This window comes from Aedes aegypti, chromosome 2 (assembly GCF_002204515.2).
Source record: "Aedes aegypti strain LVP_AGWG chromosome 2, AaegL5.0 Primary Assembly, whole genome shotgun sequence".
In the NCBI taxonomy this organism is placed as follows: domain Eukaryota; kingdom Metazoa; phylum Arthropoda; class Insecta; order Diptera; family Culicidae; genus Aedes; species Aedes aegypti.
The window spans coordinates 24,662,208-24,683,832 of NC_035108.1; the positions used below are offsets into that span (position 1 = coordinate 24,662,208).

The 21,625-nt window shown below is 35.1% G+C and overlaps 2 protein-coding genes across 2 annotated transcripts in view; one reads left to right on the top strand and one right to left on the bottom strand.

Annotated features, from left to right (window-relative positions):
• The window catches only part of LOC5568478 (electron transfer flavoprotein beta subunit lysine methyltransferase), a 126,696-nt gene that overhangs the window by 47,824 nt on the left and 57,247 nt on the right, over window positions 1–21,625 (bottom strand). The gene's annotated exons all lie outside the window — the stretch shown is intronic.
• Window positions 16,240–17,600, top strand: LOC5568477 (growth arrest and DNA damage-inducible protein GADD45 alpha). The gene is made up of 2 exons (XM_001652260.2): window positions 16,240–16,776; window positions 16,914–17,600. The coding sequence occupies exons 1-2, from the start codon at window positions 16,450–16,452 to the stop codon at window positions 17,103–17,105; spliced, it is 519 nt and encodes a 172-aa protein (XP_001652310.1). The 5' UTR covers window positions 16,240–16,449; the 3' UTR covers window positions 17,106–17,600.

Consider the following 21,625-nt stretch of genomic DNA (forward strand, 5'->3'; position numbering starts at 1 on the left):
TTCCCAAATACTGAATTAATCAATATTATTCCAGTGATTAAATGCATCGAAAAATTTCTCATGGTCCTGGTGTTTTCAGGATTTTTTTCTACAATACAAGAATGTTCTAGAAAAAAATTGTCAAAAACTCCTTCTAAGATATCAACAGGATTTTATCTTAAAATAATCCTTGCAGTAATTCCTGGTATTGCTATTCGCCTGATTCTTAGGAGTAGTGTTTTGAGAAGTTCCTACAATATTATCTACAGAAAATCTTGGAGGTTTTCTCAGATGTCTTCTTACATGAATATCAGTAGTGTATAGTGAAGCAATCTCTGAATGAATTCCTTTTAAAACAACAAAACTAACTGTCAAAAATCTCGATGTATTCTTAAAGGAACTTCTGTTTAAATTCTTTGAGTTATGCTAGAAAAAATATACAGCTACGTCTGCAATTTCTGGATACATTCTTTGAGAAAAAAAAGTCCTGGGATGTACAGTAGAAATCGAATTCAGAATTTCTGAAGAAATGCCTAGGGACCTAGGGTAGTAGTTGACAACTAGTTAAGATGTATTACTGGCTTCCTGGAGTATTTGTTGGAGGTATTTAAAAAAAATTACTTTGAAAACGAACCTCGGGGAAGACATGACCTAAAGAATGCATGGAAGTGTTCTATTTGAAACTAGTTGTCCCGGCAAACGTTGTATTGCCAAGCAAGAAGGTTGTGCAGTTGGCGATACAACAATCGCTTACCAAACCGTAAATTCTTCAATAATCCACACTGTTAAAAATAATGAAGATTACACGTAAATTTCATTTATACGATGTAAACATGACGTCATGTAATGTGATGTAATGTAATGTAATGTGCATTATACGTCTCAGAAATTTACACGTTTCGTTCGAATTGTGTATACTAAAAAAATGCAATAATCAATCACTTTATCACTTTTTGACACTTGGTTCACTCTGTCTGCACATAAATTGTTGTAATTTCTGACCATCCTTCCAAATACGGCAAATGGTCCAAAATCAAAAACAAATGCATTGAATTAAATAATATTAAGGAATTTCTATTGATAGATGAAAAGTTGAATCATTCGATGTGAAAACATCTGAAAAATCACTTGAACTGTCTTTCATTTCCTTGCATTTATCAGTGCGCTGATCATTTTCGCTGCTATGGTAATACGCCCTTGGTACACTCTGACTGAATACTTTTATGGATTTTTATTATTCATCTAAAGTAAATTTGTTACAGATCTGTCGTAGTTAACAACATTCATCAAATCGGATCAAAGTGATACGAAGGTAAGGTAATTTCCCATCTAATGAAAGAATAATCCAATTTTCCCTAGTTTTGTACTTGGTCCACTCTGACTTAACGTTTTTTTTTGCTAAAATTCAAAGCAATGTTCATGAAAATGTATCATTGCAATGCAATGATACATTTCCATGAAGATTTCTTTAACCCATATCCGCCCAGCGTCCTAAAAATAGGACAGAAGCCCCGAACGCCCAGCGTCCTATAAATAGGACAGTACTTGTAGAGCAAATATCTTGAAAATAAAGAGGTTTAGGAGAATACTGTCTTCCGCACAGTTGATCACAGGACTGCTGACTTCCACTTGGTAACTATTTTAATTCAGAATTAACTCACCAGGTGGCACACAGACGCCAACAAATGTCACATATATAAGCAACATTTGAAACAACTTTCCAGCGTACAAATATTTGCTTCGTTTATATCTCAGTCCAGCGATGAGATACAAAATTGGTGTCTTCGACAAAGTTCAAAAACTAAATAATACCTATTCGCATAGAACCTTACAAATTCGGAAAACACTCCCAAGATGGCGCTAGTGAGCCAAAACTTTATTTGCTTATATCTTAGTCCAGTTATGAGATACAAAATTGGTGTCTTCGATAAAGTTGATCAACTAAATGAGAACTATTCACCTAAAACCTTGTTTTTTCGTAAAACACTCAAAAGATGGCGCTAATGGTCATTTTGATTGTTTATATCTCAGTTCAGTGATGATATACAACGTTGGTGTCTTCGACAAATGTGTTTAACTGAATGAGATCTAGTCACCCGAAAACTTATTAGTTGGCAAAACACTCACTATATGGCGCTAGTGAGCAGAGATTTTATTTGCTTGTATCTCAGTCCAGTTATTAGATACAAAATTGATGTCTTCGACAAAGTTGATCAACTAAATGAGACATATTCGCCTAAAACCTTTTTAGTTCAGAATACACTCAAAAGATGGCACTAGCGATCGAACATTTTGATTGTTTATATCTTAGTTCAGTGATGAAATACAACATTGGTGTCTTCGACAAATGTGTTCAACTGATTGAGATCTATTCGCCCGAAATCTTATTAGTTCGGAAAACATTCACTAGATTGCGCTAGTGGGCAAATATTGTATTTGCTTGCATCTCAGTTCTGTTATGAGATACAAAATTGTTGTCTTCGACAATGTTGAACAACTAAATGATACTTGGTCACATAAAGCCTTATAACACTCTTAAGATGGCGCTAGTGGGCAAAGATTTTATTAGCTAATATCTCAGTCAAGTGATTAGATACAAAGTTTGTGTCATGGACAATTTTGAACAACTAAATGAATCCTATTCGCCTAAAACCATATTAGTTCGGAAAACACTCACAAGGTGGCGCTTGTGGTCATATATAATTTTTTTTTATCAGTCCAGCGATGAGACTGAAAAAAATCGAACTCTCAAATTTGTTATCTGCGTCAAAAGTGTTCAACTGAATGGGATCTATTCGCCCAGAAACATGGTAGTTTGGAAAATTCTCAATCTAGAGATTGGATACAAAGTTATTGTTTTTGACAAAGTTGAGAAACTGAATGAGACCTATTTGCCTGGAAACTTATTACCTTGGAAATCACCTAAATGTCACTACTGGGCACACATTTTTTTCGCTTATATATCAGTCCACTGATTAAATTCAAAAAAAGCTATTCGCCTAAAACCTTCTTAGTTCGGAAGTCATTCTCATGATTGAAGTCCAGTGATGAAAAATTTGGTATCTTCGAAAACGATGATCAACTAAAGGAGATATTTTCGCAAAAAAAAAAAAGTTTTAGCTGGGAATTGCTTTTATGTGCGAAACATCAAGGAAACAACCTATAAGAAATTGGTCTGCCTAGATCAAAACAATGGATACTTACTATCGATTCGAGCAACAATCGCTTGTTTCGGATGCCATGCTCCTTACATTTTTAGATGAACCTTGACACCATTTAGATCCATTGATCTTTTGAAGGGAGTGAAGAACGAAAAAAACGACAAATTGACTTATCCATCCATGAACTGAACTTCAATGGTGAAGGGCGGCTGTCAAATGGGAGTAAAATTGAATAGCCGCCAACCTAAGTCCAGAACCTGTTTTATGACTTAAACGTGGAAAAGTAAAAATTATTATTCGCAAAATTACAGGTAATAAACTGCATTGCGTTGTTGCCAATTTAATCAGAAAAATCTACTTAATTCCCAAAATGAAAGTTTTCGAGAAAATTGATTACGGCTTCACCATTGTTTGGTCGTAGTTTTGTATGGCTGTTTACCTTTTAGAACCAGCGACGCGTTGAGGTAGCAGTAAAGAGCCTTCCTTGCTGAACTCACTCGATCCAAGAATTGTGACATTTGAGCGGGCACGCTTCCGTATGCGTCCAAGGTATTCTGGCCAGCTCTAGTGTCAAAAATCTTGGACCGCGTGGATTCGGTTCTATCGATGAATAAGATTATATGCATCAGTGATGCAGTAACTTAAACGTTTTAGCCGAATAATATTGGCTTCAAATATTCACATCTGTAAAGCATGTAATAGTTGGAGTCCAATATTTGACTGTCATTGGACTGAAGGACTAACTTTTGATCAGCACTAACGAAATTCTGATATTGCCAAATTTAAATTTCGATCAATGTCAGATCAGAGTCACATCCCGAGCAAAGTCCAACATCAAAATAAAAGCAAATTGAAAACATATATTGTTTTCAGCATCAAGTTGATATCATAATTTGATATCAATTTATCAATGAAATATTCGATACCATATTTTGTTTTCGTTCTGCTATCATTTTAAGTTTTTGTTTATATTTTCTGTTTATTTAATTATAAATTTATGCGTGCTACATGTTTAAATACTATGAGAATATAAAAATATAGCATTTATCTAGTCGCAGTCATGTTTCAATGTCAATCGAAAATATGTATCTCTCAGCGAGTTCTCAATTTGCTCTCAATGACAGCAGAAACTGTTTTCAATTTGCTTTCACTGACAGCAAAAAGAGTTTTCATTTTGATTTCATGGGTACATTTTTCTGCTCTCTATTTTGATATTTTAACCGTTAAAACGACCAAATTGAAAACAAACTGAGTTATAAAAATCCGTGACATCACAACATCAAAATTAGTTGTCAATATGATCTCAAGCTTTGCTCGGGATTGTATACTAATAACTTGAACCAGAAAAAATATTTTGATAATTATGTTTCCATTATCAGCTGGCAAGTTTTATATAATCTTTTTGAAGACTATTCTGAAACATCTGAAGGTTTTTTTTTCTAAATTCTAAATTTGATGTAAGATTTTATTTTGTTTTTGGTATAAATGGCTTAAGTGTGCATTATTGTACATGTACATGTATGGAAATGTATGTATGTCTGTATCTTACTTACGTGGTAGAGCAAAAAATTGAATTGAAGTCACTAAATGATATAGTTCTGGCATGCACCTTTCGCCTCTGAATTTTTTATTCTTAATGTTGCAATTTCTTAATCAGGGTACGTCCATAAATTACGTCACGCAAAGTTTTGCCATATTCCTCCTCCTCAATTTTCCTCTGTATCATATTTTTTGTATGGATTCCAATTTTTACATGGGTAGTCACGTTTCATTGTAACCTCCTCCTTCCTCTTCTGTACGTGACGTAATTTATGAATTACCCCTCACCAGCAGTTTTTTCCAACTTGTTTACATTGTAATGGGTCGAACTGCATGAAAATATATTTGATTAATCTCGAAAATAAACTTATAGAACGGCTAGATATGGACGACACACTTTCAAGAATTTTTTCGGATCCCCACCATAGACTTGAAATTTTTTGGTGAAAAAAGGTTTAATTTATGGGAATACGACTATGAGTAACAACAACGGAACTGAATTCCAATTGTGAGATACCTTGGGCATTAACGGGTTAAATTTGAACGAAAAAACAGATTTTTCATTTTTGATGATTGCTGATGATTGAATGATGGATTCTTAAAATAAGCATTTGTTCAATGTGTCCATTATGCCCCTGATACCCCTACTAATTAGATCACAAGAGCAAAAGCTATAACCGATTGAACGATTTGCTTGGTTTTCCTAAAGTAAGTCCCATACAAGCTTTGACTGGCTTGTTCAGTCTCAGTTTTCATCAAAATGAGCGTAAATTCTGGGAGACACTCAGAATTTGACCTAGAATCGAATGAGTGGTGTGGAGAAAAACCACCTTACTAACCATTTATTTCATTATTGATCTGTTCCAGAGATTTATAGCCACTTGGAAGACCTTCCAAGACGACCTTGAACAAACGACCAGTTTTGTCGTCATAAGTAAAATTCCCCTGAGGGAAAACTTGTCTAAAGCATTAATTGTTCATTTTGATGGAAATTCCGAAGAATCATTTTTTTAAAGAAGTTGTGAATTCAGAGATTCACCCTTTTTTGTTCGTTACATATTCAGTGAACACTCACACGTGACCTTCTAAAAAGTTTGTTTTAAAGACGATCGATCTTAGCTTTTGACAGCGGGTCCGAAAGAAAATCTAAGACACGTGTTCAAACAAGGATCGAAGAGGAATCAATAGCTTTGAAAAGTAGTACTGAAAAGTACTGTTTAATGGCCTTCGATCATTCAAAACATCCAACAGCAGTATAAGTTTGTGTAGGTACGCACAGCACGAGAGTACGATGCGTACTCGTGATCGGTAATGATGATATGGCACTTTTGTCGTCGCCTGCTTGGACTTTGATCTTCGCAATTTAACAAAAAAGTTCAAATATTTAATCAATGATGGTTTCACCTTGTAGGTAGTTGAGAGAGACTGCACCGTCGCGTTTTCGCGTGACGAACAATCTGACGTGGACAAATCCGCCTCTAGAACTTCAAAATTCCCCAACATATCGACCGAAAAAAAAAAGAAGTCGAAAGAGACATGAAACTCCCCCAAGGCAAACAGATTATATCCGCCTCTCCCCCAATCGATGACGTGCGTACTCTCCGTAAAGTTGCAGCTGCCCCTCGTGCGTAGATTCACTACATGTTGGTATAGTTGCATCGCCCCCTCGGCTCCGGTGTTCAACCCAGCCATTCTAGATCTGAACGCGAACACGGATTTTCGTTTCGCTTGCAGTGGACCTATCAGTTAGCACATGGGGTTTTCCCAAGATCGGCTTTGCGCCCAACACAAAATATCTACCCCCTTGAATGCTTAGGAGGAGAGATCGCTTCCGAAGGGAGAGCGCGAGATTCGGATTTGGTTGAACTGGTTTTCATTGAGAACTTGGCGTAAAGGGGCTAGCGAGCTAGAGCGAGTATTTACCGTGAATACGGTGAAGCAACAAAATTCCGCGAAAGATCGCGTCCGCACAAGGCATACCGTGTATTCCGCAGCGGCCGATAGGTTCTCCCCATGAGTCGGGGAAACACAACGAGAGCGAAAATAACAAACCGAACGGCGACGACCCGAATGGCGAGAAGGGTTGCCGAGTTTACGGTTGACTTGCAGCTACGGGAGGTTCTAATTGGGTAATTGGTTTGTTGGCTTAAGGGAAAAAAATTCGACTTTCATCACGATCGATGAAAGATCACTAATCAGTCAGATATCATATCCAATGAGACTGATCGACAAGCTGAATACCAGATGGAAGATGATGAGCTGCACCCCAGAAGTTCTAAGATTTTTCTTCTGTTTCCTTCGTGTAGTGTGTCATTGTTGGATGTCAATGTTGAAATGGACGCTCGCAATGCAAATGGCGACCGTCGGTGAAAGTAACAGTAAACAGTGTTGCCAGATGTAAGGGAACCATATTGGTCTCACATAGTGAATTTATTGTGTAATTTTTTTTTTTAAATAATTCAACACTAAGGATAGATTTATTTATTTTACATCAAAAATATTCGTTAAACATGTATTGCGTACATGTACGTTTTCTTGAAACCCTTCTAGAATTTAATTGGTCTTAACCGACTGTAGTCACCATTGTAGCCAACTGATTACTAACGCTGATTTTGATACTGATCATGTGCATGTTACATTTCAAACATCCCATGAAGTGATTCTCAATCCTATCAGCTCCACTTTCAATTATTTAAGAGCCATAATTCATGTGAAACATACATTGATAGTTATCTTGTTGTTAACATTTCTTTATATACAAAACTTGATATTGACAATGCCCTTGAAAGCATAGGGGAGCAAAAATTTCAAAATTTGCATCAATCTACTATGCATGTATGGCAAATACACCATATGAAAGTTTTCAATCTTTATTATGTATGTGGATCCGAACAGAAACTTGATTTTCGCAATGAAAATCACATTGATCAATATAGTCCATCAGAACTAGTAACTTCGGTTCCTAAATTATCCTACCACATCGATTTCTCATGGAAGTAGCCAAATAAAAAATACAGTGTAAAATGGTATGGCTACATGGTATTGGAGCAATGGACAAAGCCTTCAAAACACAGATCACTTGTGATCAACTTTATCAGGATTTTTGCAAAGATTGCTCACTGAATACTCCGAGAATTTTTAAGGTATTTGTTAAGGATTGCACACCTTTTCCTCAAGTATTTCTCTTAGATTAGCGTCAATGACACATCAAGGAAATTTTCAAAAGATTTCTTCAAATACTTCATACAATTTTTTGATTTATTTTGGCAGGAATCCCAGACAAGATAAAAAATCTCAGAAAATTCTTATGCAAAATACTGGAAAAATCACTGGAGTAAGTTTTGGGAAAATCCTGAAAGGAAAACTTGAAGATATTTCTCATAATTTTATTTTTTTGTAGTTAATTGTGGAATAGGTCTGGGAGCACGTCACAAAATGATGCGAGGGCGGAGAAAAGTCAAAAAAAAATCTCACTATTTATTCCCAAAATATTTTTGTATTTTCATATGGTAATCGAAGAGCCTTTTTTTTTAAATTTCATGAAGATTGAGTAGAAATTGATTTTTTAGAGCATTTTGAAGAACATGATCTACGTAATTGTATTTTTAGCTTCTTTGTAAACTATATGTAGAAAACCAAATGAAATTAAACTTAGCTGTTAAATAATAGCACACTCTCTCACACACTAATAAATCTTTTTTAAGATTTTTTTCCATCTTTTGTATGGAGAGGAATCTCAAAATTGTGTACGAAACTTGTGGTGGTCGGTTTTATCCCATCGCTAAAAATAATCGTGATAAGCTTTTTCAAGCTTCAAGAAATAAATAAATTGTTACCTAAGGCTTCAAAAAACGACATGCTGCGTCGAAAAGTGATTTATTAATTCTTGATTTTGACATATGAATTAAATTGCTTAGGCGGGCGGTCTTACCCCGTCTTCCCCTACTAGTGCACTCATTATTATAACAAACAATAACGGCGCCGACTGCGTCTGAATGCATGTCAATTCTGGGATGGGAGGGAAATGTTGCCGTGTAACTTGCTTTATAGTAGCTGAGGAGTCCTCTGCACTTCCACAGGAAAACACTGGGAGTTTGGATATGGGAAAGGATTCGTTTTAGTGAACGATAAAGAGATCGATACCGATAGTGCGGTTATCACGCGAACCGGACACAATTGGTCCGGATTCCGTCGCTCGCCCATAAAGGAGCAAGCAATAGATTCAACGGACCAAAAACTCTGTTTTCTGTTAGAATTCCTGGAATAATGCATAAAGTCATTCCTTTTATTTTTATAGATAAGTCTTTCAGGTTATTTTTTTAAGGAGGAGTCTTTTGAATAATGTTTATATGAATTTAAAAAAAATGAAATTCTTTGCAGAGTTCATGGACAAACTCTTTCAAAGGAAATAAATGGTCTTGATTATCTTAGACAAAATATCTATTCTACTAGGTACAGTCAGTGACAAAAGTTAGTGATCGCATGGGTACAACGATATTGATTATTTTGTAAAAGTCCAATAAATTGGGCCAAAAATTGATAGTTGTTTTATTTCAGTTACTCAAGTACCCACAATACAAACACAGCTATAAAGCACGTTTTCACGCACACTCTAGCAAGTAAAATAAACAAAACTTAAGCAGCTGTCAAAAGTTGTGACGACAAAAATTAGTGTTCAGTAGGAGTTTTGCCATTTTTCATTGTAAATATCAGTTAACTTGCTCAAAATTACATGTAAATTAGTGCACTGGTAAGTAACTGTTGATAACACATACGTTGTACAAGATGTATATGCTTTGTTTTTGATGAATTTCAGCTTAGTGGGCTAGGATGCCTAGGTACTCTGATGATCTACGGCGGCTAGTAATTGAGGGCCGAAATGATGGAATGACCTACAAGAAACTGGCTGAGAGATTTAAATTATCGAAAAGTGCCACTCGCCAAATTTGTGTGAAGTATGAAACAACTGTATACATCGTAAATATGCCAAAAAGTGGTAGACCACGCAAAACATCTGAACGAACGGACACTAGAATTGTGAGAGAAATTTCCAAAAACCCTCTTGGAACAGCGCGAGAAATCAAGGAAACCCTGGAGTTGGACATATCAGCAAGAACTATCAACCGCCGATTGAAATCCAGATGATTGAAGAGCCATCTTCAAATTCACAAACCGTTCTTGACTGCAACGCATAAACGGAAGAGACTCGAATTTGCAAAGAAATACATCAACAAAGGATCTGGCTTTTGGAATTCAATTTTATGGTCCGATGAAAGTAAATTTGAGCTTTTCGGGTCAACCAAGCGACGTAGGACCTGGCAGAAAGCCGATGAGAGGCTTAAAGATAAAAATATCTGCAAAACGGTTAAGCATGGTGGAGGTTCTATTATGCTCTGGGGATGTTTTGCAGCAAATGGAGTTGGAAATCTGGATTTGATTGACGGAATCATGACCGGTGCGAGCTATACCTCCATACTAAATCAAAATTTGATGCAATCTGTTCGGAAGCTGGGACTTGGACGTCGCTTCATTTTCCAACAGGATAATGATCCCAAGCACGTCTGCAAAATAGCGAACGAATACTTCAAAAAGAAGAAAATTAACGTGCTTGAATGGCCTCCTCAAAGCCCAGATCTCAATCCGATTGAGAATCTGTGGGCTATTTTGGATAACCGAGTGCCTTTGGAACGCAGAACAAACAAGAAAGCATTTTTTGAGGAGATAAAAGCAGAATGGGCACGTATCAGCACGGATACTACTAAACACTTAGTAGACAGCATGCCGAAACGTCTTGCTGCTGTAATTTCAGCTCATGGAGGGAATACGAAATATTAATTATGTAATCCTATTTCTGTTTTCACGGAATTGATATGAATTTCTGACGATTTTGTTCCTGGTTACTAACTTTTGTCCCTATGAATTCGAGTTCATCGAAATAAAAAAGCTCAAACAATGTATGACCGCATTCTAGATTTTCTTAATTACGCCTGATTGATCTTGATATAAGGGTGAAATGATTCATATAATATTTTGCAAAATCCATTCAAGTAAGCTAGGTGCATCTGTAAAAATAATGTTGAGAAACCGTTTGATTACTAACTTTTGTCACTGACTGTATAAGGGATTTTTTTTTTGATTCAAATATACCCATGAGAAGATAATTTAACGGTATCTTCGGAAAATTTCTGAATGGATTTATGCTAACATATCTAATAACTGCGCTGACAAGATCTTTTGAGTTTCATAACGGATTTGCCAAATTGATGAAATTGTTTTTTTGATGATGCTACATTATTGAAGCGCATTGCGCGTTTTGGATGTTTCATGAAAGCGTAACAGTCGACAACTCAGGTAGTTATCGAAAAAACGGTTATCTTAACAGATGTTTTCATATGCTTTTTGCTTTATTGATGATATGTTATATTATGAATCGATATTTATTAACTCGTTAGCCGAACAAACATGAGAAACTTATTGTGAATTCATCTTCTCGTTAGAAGTACTTGTGGAAGGTTTATTAAAGTGTTGAGAACTGCCATGATTGCATGATTGAATTTTTTAAGAGATACTTGAAATTTACTCTCCAACACAGTCTTTAGTATGAGCCTCTTTAGTTTTCAGATGTTTATGATTCGGTGGGCATAAGTTTGAAGAATTACTAGTTTTATTTAGAACATAAAATGCATTAACATTAATTTTATATATAACATCTTGAATTACTAGTTAAGTCAGGGTTTTCTATATTTAGGGCTCACGGAGCACTTTTTAAATAACATTGTTCCGCGGAACACCTATGCTTCAACATCACTCCATTTTAAATCTGATTTTTTACATGCTTATATCGATCCTATAATTCTTACGAAATTTGTGAAGTATAATTTAAGTTGATCAATTCCGATTCTGTTTTTATATTTGAAGATTTGTTCTATCAGATCGAGCAAAATTTTTTATTTCAAAGTTGAACTGTGACAAAGATGCCTAATACATGAAACTATATTTGATTTTTCATAACATATTTAAACAATCGTGGCTTAAAACCGACAGAATTGCTTTAGTTGGGAAATTTTTCGACTTTTATTGTTGTGCAATATTGCTTTTCACACCGTTTTAGCTTCCAAATAACGAAATCATAATTCAAATGTTGTTTAGGTCAACTTGGAGTATAATCAATGATCCAAATAATAGTGATCATCTTCCAATTTTGATTCGAATGAGCCATTGTATGCAAAACAATCTTCAAGTAAATTCTTCTATTCCTGATTATTCAAAAAATGTTGACTGGGTTAAATTTTCGGATTTAATTTCTTTTTCACTTATTAATCTTAAAGATTCAAATACTCCAGTTGAAAATTACACTAAATTCATCAAAATTTTGTTCAATTGCTTACTTAAATCTAAGAAAAATAAAATTGTTTGCAATAATAAAAAAAAATAAACGTCCTACATTTTGGTGGGATAATGATTGTTCAATTGCTTTAAAAAATAAATCGGAAGCTTTTAAAAAATTTCGTCGTTTAGGATCTAGAGAAAATTATTTCTTATATTGTTAAGCAGAAGCTTGGTTCACCCGTACCCCAAAATTTAAGAAAAGAAATTATTGGAAAAAATTTATTGAAAACCTTGACAGAGACACTTCATTATCCACATTGTGGTCTGTAGCAAGAAATTTGAGAAATTATGATAATTCTTCTCCTGTTTTAATGGAGTATTCTGATAATTGGATTGATCAATTTGCATCTAAAATTTGTCCAGATTTTGTTCCTCAATCTATTAATTTTAGAACAAAGCAATCGATTAATTATTTTCCAGAGCTTTGTTCACCATTTTCATTAGAAGAATTGGATTTGGCATTATCTATTACAAATAATACTGCACCAGGTATTCACAATATTAAATTTATCGTACTTAAAAATTTACCCTATGAAGGGAAAGTTCATTTACTTGCAATTTACAATTCATTTCTTTTACAAAATGTTATTCCATTAGATTGGCGTTCAGTTAAAGTAGTAAACATACTTAAACCAGGAAAAGATGCTTCATTGGCTGATAGTCGTAGACCAATAAGTTTACTATCATGCCTTCGTAAACTTATGGAAAGAATGGTTTTGAATCGTCTCGAGATATGGGCTGAACATAATAATATTTTATCTCCATGTCAATTTGGTTTCAGAAAAGGACGTGGTACTCGTGATTGTACAGCATTTTTGGCTTCTCAAATTGAACTTGCTTTTAATAAAAAAACAGGATACTATTTCTACTTTTTTAGACGTGTCTGGAGCTTATGATTCTGTACTTATTGATTTGCTTTTTAATAAAATGAATTCTTATAAAATTTCTTTAATTTTATCCAATTTCATATACAACTTATTTTCATTCAAAATTATGCATTTCTATCACAATGGGTCGTCTAAATTTACTCGTAATAGTTATTTTGGCCTTCCTCAAGGATCTTGTTTGAGTCCTTTTTTGTACAATTTATTCACATGTGATTTTTCATCTGTTATCCAAAATGGTTGTTTTTTAGTTCAATTTGCTGATGATAATGTTATTTCCGTAAGTGGATATAATAGAGAAATAATACGTCATTATATGCAAATTTGTTTAGATAATATTGATTCGTGGGCTTACGATAATGGTTTTACGTTTTCAGTGCAAAAAACTAAATATATTATATTTTCACGTAAACATTCCTCAGTAAGTGTAGATTTATTTCTTAATGGATAAGAAATCGAATAAGTATTTGAATACAAGTATCTTGGTATTTGGTATGATTCAAAATTAAATTGTAACTTTCAAATTAAATACATCCAGAAAATTTGTTCTAAAAGGATTAATTTTCTTCGTACAATTACTGGTACTTGGTGGGGTGCTCATCCTTCTGATATGATTATTCTTTATAAAACTACAATACGCTCAGTTTTGGAATATGGTTGTTTTACTTTTGGTTGTGCCACTCAAACTCATTTTTCTAAACTTGAATTTCGTTGTTTAAGAATTTGTTTAAAATTAATGAATTCTACTCATACTAAATCTGTTGAAATTTTGGCAGGAGTGGTTCCACTCAAAATTCGTTTTCATGAATTAAATTGTAAATTTCTAAGTCAATGTTTCACAAATCAGCATCCCCTTATTCAAATTTTAAGTGATTTACACGGAATAAATCCTTCTAGTAAAATGTTAAACTCATTTAATCATTGTTCTACCGAAAACATATTACCTGGTTTTCCAAATACATTTTATAATTGTGATATTAATGTACACTCTTTTCAGACCTTTGTTGATAAATCTTTATATTGGGAATTAAATCAAATACCAAGACATATGTGTGTTCGATATGCCAAATTATGTTTTGAGCGAAAATTTTGTGGCTTCGACCAAAAATTTATTTATTACACGGATGGATCATTAATTCGAAATAGTGCAGGTTTTGGAGTTTATAATATTGATGTAGTCCATTTTTACAAATTGAAATCTCCTTGTTCTATTTTTGTAGCTGAATTGATAGCATTGTACTTCACATGTAACATAATAAAGGATCATCCTCCAAATATGTTCGTTATTTGTACTGATACACAGTTCGAACGAAACGTGTAAATTTCTAAGACATATGATGCACATAATTGGAGCGTGGAAAATCATGGATATTTACATGATATGTCATGTAAACTTCAATTATATGTCATGTAATCCAGCAGGATCCTGAGTGATTACATGACATATAACACATTTTTACATTATTTCTGACTTAAATTTACATGATTTCGTGTTTACATGGCATAAATGAAGTGTACATAACGTGTAATCTTCATTATTTTTAACTGTGTAGTTTGAGTTGTATCAATTCCATCGAATCTTCAAAATTGAATTTTAAAACCCATTATATAATTTTATTGATACGAAAATTGTTATACGATTTGCATTCTCAGGGGTTTATAATTAAATTTGTTTGGGTTCCAGTCCATAGTAATATATTTGGTAACGAACAAGCGGATTATTTAGCTAAACTAGGAGCTACTCGCGGAATTATTTATGAACGAAATGTTTTTCATTCGGAATATTATGCTAAAATCAAAAGAAATGCTTTATATTCTTGGCAAATTGATTGGGATTCTAGTGATAAACGTCGATGGTGTCATTCCATTTTTCCAATTGTGGATGAAAGTACCTGGTTTAAAAAACTGTCTGTCGGAAGAAATTTCATTTGCATGTTTGCAAGACTCATTTCTAATCATTATATTTGTAATAGTCATTTATATCGTATTAACATAATTGATTCAAATTTATGTGATTGTGGAGAATCTTATCAAGATATCGATCACATAGTTTTTATTGCAAAAAATATATTTTGCCTAGGAAAAAAATAATAGAAAAATACAAAAGTTTAGAAATTACAGTACCTATATCTGTTCGTGATATTCTTGGTAGCAAATCACTTCCTATGTTAAAAATTTTATACAACTTTTTCAGAGATATTAGTTATATTGTTTGATACTGCTTTGCTTTTTATCTCTTTCGTTTCAGAAATCAAGAAAATAACCTTCCCTTGTACCCTGCAATAATCCTCCCTTTTTGGTTACTTCCTTTTCAAGAATTTGGCTCTGATATGGATCACTTCCGGTTGAGCTTTTAGTTTTAAGATTTATTTTTGTAACGTAATAAGAAAGGATAAAGAGGTTTTGTGCCCTTTTGAGAACGATTTCCAATTGATATCACTCAAAGGGGTTTTTCCCTCTTTCAAAATTTTTAGTTCGATAAATAAATAAATAAAGAAATTCAAATGTTGAACGTTTTCGTAAAAATATCCGAGGTACATGAAAGTACAAAATTGATCGACATTGGGAAGACTACGAGTCTATGATTTAATAACGTGCATTACCTAGAAGCCTACAATATCCGCTGTGATATATAACTAGAAAGAACAGCCTTTAATCAAGAGAAAGAAAACACACTGATGAATGCGTTAGCCATTTGAAAAAGTAGTAGATGATCAAATGTTCTTTCGGCCTAAAGACCTGCACCCATCAAATTTGCAGCATGATCGGTTATTTTATGCTTTGAATTTGAACTCTCCAAAATTCAAAATAGGGCTTGGTTGATATAATTAAAAGCGAATTTTAGTTTTTTTTTAAAGCATTGGTACAAATTTGCAAAACTGTCGCGGAGCACCTGCAAAGGCCTCGTGGAGCACGATATGAAAACCGCTGAGTTAAGCTATACAGCTTTACTAACTCTTATATATGTCGCTGGAGATTTCCACGAATATTTTTATGACCCAATTATAATTACGGCTTTCTATTCAGCTTGTCGTAAAACAAAATGGTAGTACCTCCGTATATCAAGGCCAAACAACATCCGTGAGAAAACGATCGGAATGTCACATACCCAAAACTACGCCGCGAATGTTTACAAACACTCGGATTGATTATATATTTAGAACAATTAACGATCAATTTGACCCTTGCAAAAATTCCGACTCGTAGAAAAGATTCTGGCATCACAGCGGCCGCGTGCGCTCAGCCTAAACGAACCGCGCACGATTCTCTCGTCTATAAAAGGGGCCCCCTTCGGCTGGACGGGCAATCATTTCACGTTTTACAACTGACCAGTTCGCGTCGCTCACAAGTAGAAAAAAAAAGTTCGCTCACCAAGTTTCGCGCTCAGCTTTAAGTCGAGTCGAAACCAAACAAACAAACCAACCTTGGATTACGCAATATCTCGCGGATTTCTATCATCGCCTAGTGACAACAATAAAAACAACAGCAGCAGCACTATGGTTATTGCGGCAGTTAGAGAAACGGTGAGCCTGTGCTTACAAATGCCACCGTTTGAGTACAAGAAGAGCAGTTCTGAAGCAAGTGGTAGTGAAAGCCTAAGTGAAGTGGAGATAGGACTGGCAGCGAAGCATGCGTTGCTACTTGCCAAAATTGAAAACCGGTTGATAATGGGCCTATCTGATGCGATTAGCAATCTCGCCAAAACGCCCGAAGAGTTTCTGTTTTGCTTCATGGCACCACCCAAACCCGGAGACAGTGCCACCCACATGCACGAGGTGCTTCTGCAAGCGTTTTGCTTCGAGAACGATATTTACATAATTAAGGTGAGTTTCCAAGAAAGGGTTTCATCAGACTCCGTCGGGTTGCTTGGGAAGACATGTATTTCATGACCTCGCATTAATTATGCATTTACGCACTGGTTATTAATAAAATGTTTATTTTCTCTCTTTCCAATTTGCAGGTTGACAGTGCAGAAAAACTAAGTCGACTGCTCGGCTCCAGCACGGTTCAATCGTGTGCCCTGATCCAGAAAAATTGGTCTTCGGACCATCAAACCGAGGTGCTCTCCAAGGTCGAAGACAAACTCGTAGACTACTGCGAAGAACACTGGGAAGCGCCTGTTAAGCCAATTATCAAACTACCGGAGAAGTAGGCCGCGCCAAGGCCAACCGAAGTCAGTGCCAACCTGATGGAACAAACCTAAAAATGCGCTAAATATCTGCGAAATGAAGACGGAAGATTTCCCCAATCTGGTGGAACTCGTTCGTTCGGTGATACGAAATGCAAATTAGCACAGCCCATGTGCTAAAACACAATCAGCAGCCCAGGTCGTGTGCAAAGCTTTAATCTTTGGGATTTTCCCCCTGAAGCCGCGCGGATGATTGCCGTCGGATAATGAAACGATAGCTGCAGTGCAGCTTCTGAGCGGTGCTCAACGTATCATCGACAAAGTTTGTGATTTTGGCTGTAGTGTAGTCGCGTTGTGTAGAAGAAACATTAGTAGCAATTCAAGATGGTTGCCAAAAAAGTGCTGGTGAAACAGTTTCCTTGGCAAGACCAGTGATTGGAAAAATTGTAAATATGCTTTACATTAAAGTGAGTTTTTGTGAGATTTACAATATAGAATCAACAAATTGAAACATGAAAATACGTGTGTTACATATACATAGAAATATCACAATTGCCTTGGTGTCCGCAAATGTGCTCCACTGAATTCGCATTACTTAGTAACCAACTGCTCCAATTCGATCAGTGACCCCATTTATCAGTGTTTGAAGGACTTGTCAAGTGTAAACAGAATTCGAGGCATGTGGCTTAGATAGGTTTGTCGTTTCGGTCGGGGCTTCAACCTTTCGAAGGTTTGTTGTGTGTTCGAATTCGTGGTGACGTATGATTTGACGTCGGCGATGGGCACTTGTTTTACGGTACATAAAAGTAGAGGGTTGCTTTGTTTTTAAATAGTTGTTATGGTTGGTTGATCGTGGTGTCCTCTGAATTTCAATTGTGTATCCGGGTTTTATCTTAGCAAAACAAAAGTATTGAAATACTCCCTTGTTGCTTAACGTTGCCAAAATTTGTTCCAACACCTGGTAGATAGAAATTTTGAAAGTTATTTAAGGATGCATTCAGATAGGGAAAGACGTCGAAGGAAAGTGTCTCAAGTTTTTTTATTCATAATGTTTCAAGGGATTGTCTTGTGGTTGTATTGTCATAAATAATTGTTGAACATAGATAGATAGCAAACATTACTTTCGTTACATAACCGAAATTTGCGAATAATTGAGAAACCCAAAGTAATTGACATTTTGTTTGTTTTTGAGTTAAGTTCACTAAAAAATCTAATATTTTCATTCTTTCCAACGGTATTTCAGGTTCAACAGAAACATACTGATATAAGATAGATTGGTTCTCATACAATTTTTATGAAACGGAAAGTCAACGGAAAGTCAAGGTCGATTTTCTCAAAACTAGTTTTTTTTGTCACACACCCCTTTGCTTCTAATCTCCTCAATTGTTTCAGTTTCAATAGACAAAAGCAAGATTTGGTAAGTTGTACTTTCATACCTGGCTCAAAATATTGCGCCCTATACTGATTGTAGAAGCGAGTCTGCATCCCGGTCTGATCGAAGATCTTTTGGTTTGCAATTTTCCTCGTCTCCCCAGCGCATAGAGCATCTTCGTACTGGCCACACGATAAATAAATGAAAAATTGATTATTTGGCGAGGAAAGTTTCCTGCTAATATCTGTGCGTTTTTAAAGTCGAAAATCATGCTCTATTCCAGTGGGGACGTAACGCCAGTAATAAAAAGGAGATTTACGAGCTTTTGTTCAGCACGAAACACTCACGCTTTGTGCATCAGATACTTTGATCTCTCGATAAATCGACACGCTCAAAGTCCGTGATTTTGGTGTTTCGGCTGTTTGATGAAAAATTAACACCTTCGAGCGCAATGTTGAAACGGAACCAGTTCAAACTGAGTAAGCATTCGATTATATGATGCTCGTAACGACTGAACCAGTGTCAACATTTATTGAATAAATTTGCCAAGAATGTAACGAGTAATCCCTTCAATATCGAGGCATAGAAAGTTGACTGTATTGACCAATAATTGTTGATTTACCACGTTTCAAAATATCCGATTGTTGCGCAGATGACACAACGGAAACCTTATTAAAAATCACTGATTGAAGACTGATTTTTGAATAAAATTCGATATATTGGTCGACAATGATCAGAAAACAAAAGTACTATAGAACAAAAACTAAGTAGTTGATATAGCATCTGAACTTAGAACAGTTGAAGGAGAAACGAAAAAAAAATCAATAAGAATTAAAATACCTACGCATGAGTAATGGACAACGTTTTTTAGGTTTTCGCGAACAGGAGATGCTGTACGCCATTTTGTTATCGTGATCCATCATTGCAGACTGATGTGGAGCCATCACATTTAATACAGCTGTCTTGGTAGTGTAATTCGGACATAAACCAAAACAGAACGTTTCAAGTTGTACAGCTTACAAGCTGTACTAGGAACTATTTCGACAACTCTAGCGCAATCTAGAACTGTCACAAGCTGTAAAAGTAAACAAAACAAAGTACGCCTCTCCGTTTTCTCATGTGATGTATATTTTCACTCCTGGAATTAAAGGTTTTTATGACTAAAACCATAAAAAATCTATTTGACTGCGTAGCACATCATATCTTTAAAGTATTTATGATAAGTAGACGGAAATTGAAAGTATTATTATGTTCTAATTTCGTAGAACAAATGATTTGAAGATGTTGATTCTTTGGGGGTAAAATGAACCACTCGAGATGTGGGTAATATAAACACCATTGCAGGGTGAATACTACTGGATTTTATTTCAGATTCCGAGAGTTTTCCGGAGAAAACACAAAGACATACATGGACAGCCATCCAAATGGTCGCGGCTAAACGTTCCATCGATTCCGGATTGTCCGTGAGTTATGCATTGAACATGCACCAGATGCCGAGCATCATGCCGCAACCCGTTCAATTTCAAAGGTGTTCATTTTACCCCCACTACATGTTCATTTTACCCCCAGTATATGTTCATATTACCCCCATCGTATGTTCATTTTACCCCCAAATATATGTTCATATTACCCCCGTCACATGTTCATTTTACCCACATGTTTGGAACATTGACTCTGTGGAAAGAAATATTCAAAATTATAATAATGTTGATAAATTCTAATTTCATCACAATTTTTCAACTTGTTACATTGCATAAACATCCTTCTTCAATTCTAAGCAATTGAAAAAAAAAAAATAATAAATAAATAAAAAAAAAACGGTAAGTAGGCCTTGACCGGCTTGGATGGTCTTTTTTCTGCTTGTCATTTTTCTTCCATTTTTCAGATACGATTTTTCAAGAATTTCCAATTGTGACGATTTACTTGATTGGGTCCTGTAAGATCTGGTTAAGGCCGCACGGGACGTCATCATAATCACACTATCCATTTGAAGAAGCAAATCCCAAGAACCACTTCATATATCGATGCGAAAAATGTATCACTATGATTCTATATATGTTGTGCATAACCCAATACATTTTCAGCTTCATCGGTTCACTAAAACTCGAGATTTGCTTCCACAAAGTTTTGATGATAATTGTTAGAGTGAGACAAAAGATAGGGAAAATAACACGGTCTCCCGTGTCCCCTTAACCTGTGTTAAGCTTCCCCTATTAGCTGGTTGGCGTTATTTTTGAAACATTTTTGACGGTGATTGAAGAAGTGAAAACATTTGGTCCATTTGGTCATTCCGGTGTTTCCTGGATTCATTTTGGAGTTTGTTAAGTATTACCCTACTTGTTTTGTTGTTTGTTTAGTTTGTTGTTATTATTAGTTGAATCCCCGTTCTATTTCCACTATGGAAATTGACGGGGGTGCGCAAAATTCAGATACTAATAATGATTAAGTACCTTCAACATCAAAACCATTTCGTATAAAAATTTATCCTTCAACTTTTGCTGGTCCATTTCCTGTCTATTTCCGAAAGAAAGATCGACCTATAAATGTTTAGTTGATCTCATCGGAAGTATACAAGAAATATAAATCAGTGAAGGAAATTAAAAAAATTTCCTTAGACAAACTTACACAGCTCGAACGAAACGTGTAAATTTCTGAGACATATAATGCACATAATTGGAGCGTGGTATATAATGGATATTTACATGACATGTCATGTAAACTTCAATTATATGTCATGTAATCCAGCAGGATTCTGTTTGATTACATGACATATAACACAAATTTACATGATTCCAGACTTAAATTTACATGACGTCATGTTTACATCGCATAAATGAAGTTTACATGACGTGTAATCTTCATTATTTTTAACTGTGTAGAGTTGTTTTTGGAACAAGAGATGAAGCCAATTTTCTTTTAGAGTCTAAATTATTTAATGATTATTATCGTGTGTATGCTTCGTGTGATTCTTGTGAAATCAACGGAGTCATTTACGATGAATCATTAGATTGTGACATAATTAGGTCCCATGGCTCTGGCATTTTTAGAAATCAATCGATTTAACCGGTCAAAATCTTAGATTGCGAACGTTTGTCGAAATTATCATTTGATGCAAATGGAATTTCCAAATATGTTCATTCCAATTGTATTAAAATTACTTTTTCAGGATCTG

Excerpts from the sequence above, each read along its gene's own strand:
- LOC5568477 (XM_001652260.2), top strand. The coding sequence starts at position 16,450 with ATGGTTATTGCGGCAGTTAGAGAAACGGTGAGCCTGTGCTTACAAATG. Across the intron at positions 16,777-16,913 it reads ACGATATTTACATAATTAAG|GTTGACAGTGCAGAAAAACT; the intron begins GTGAGTTTCCAA and ends TCCAATTTGCAG.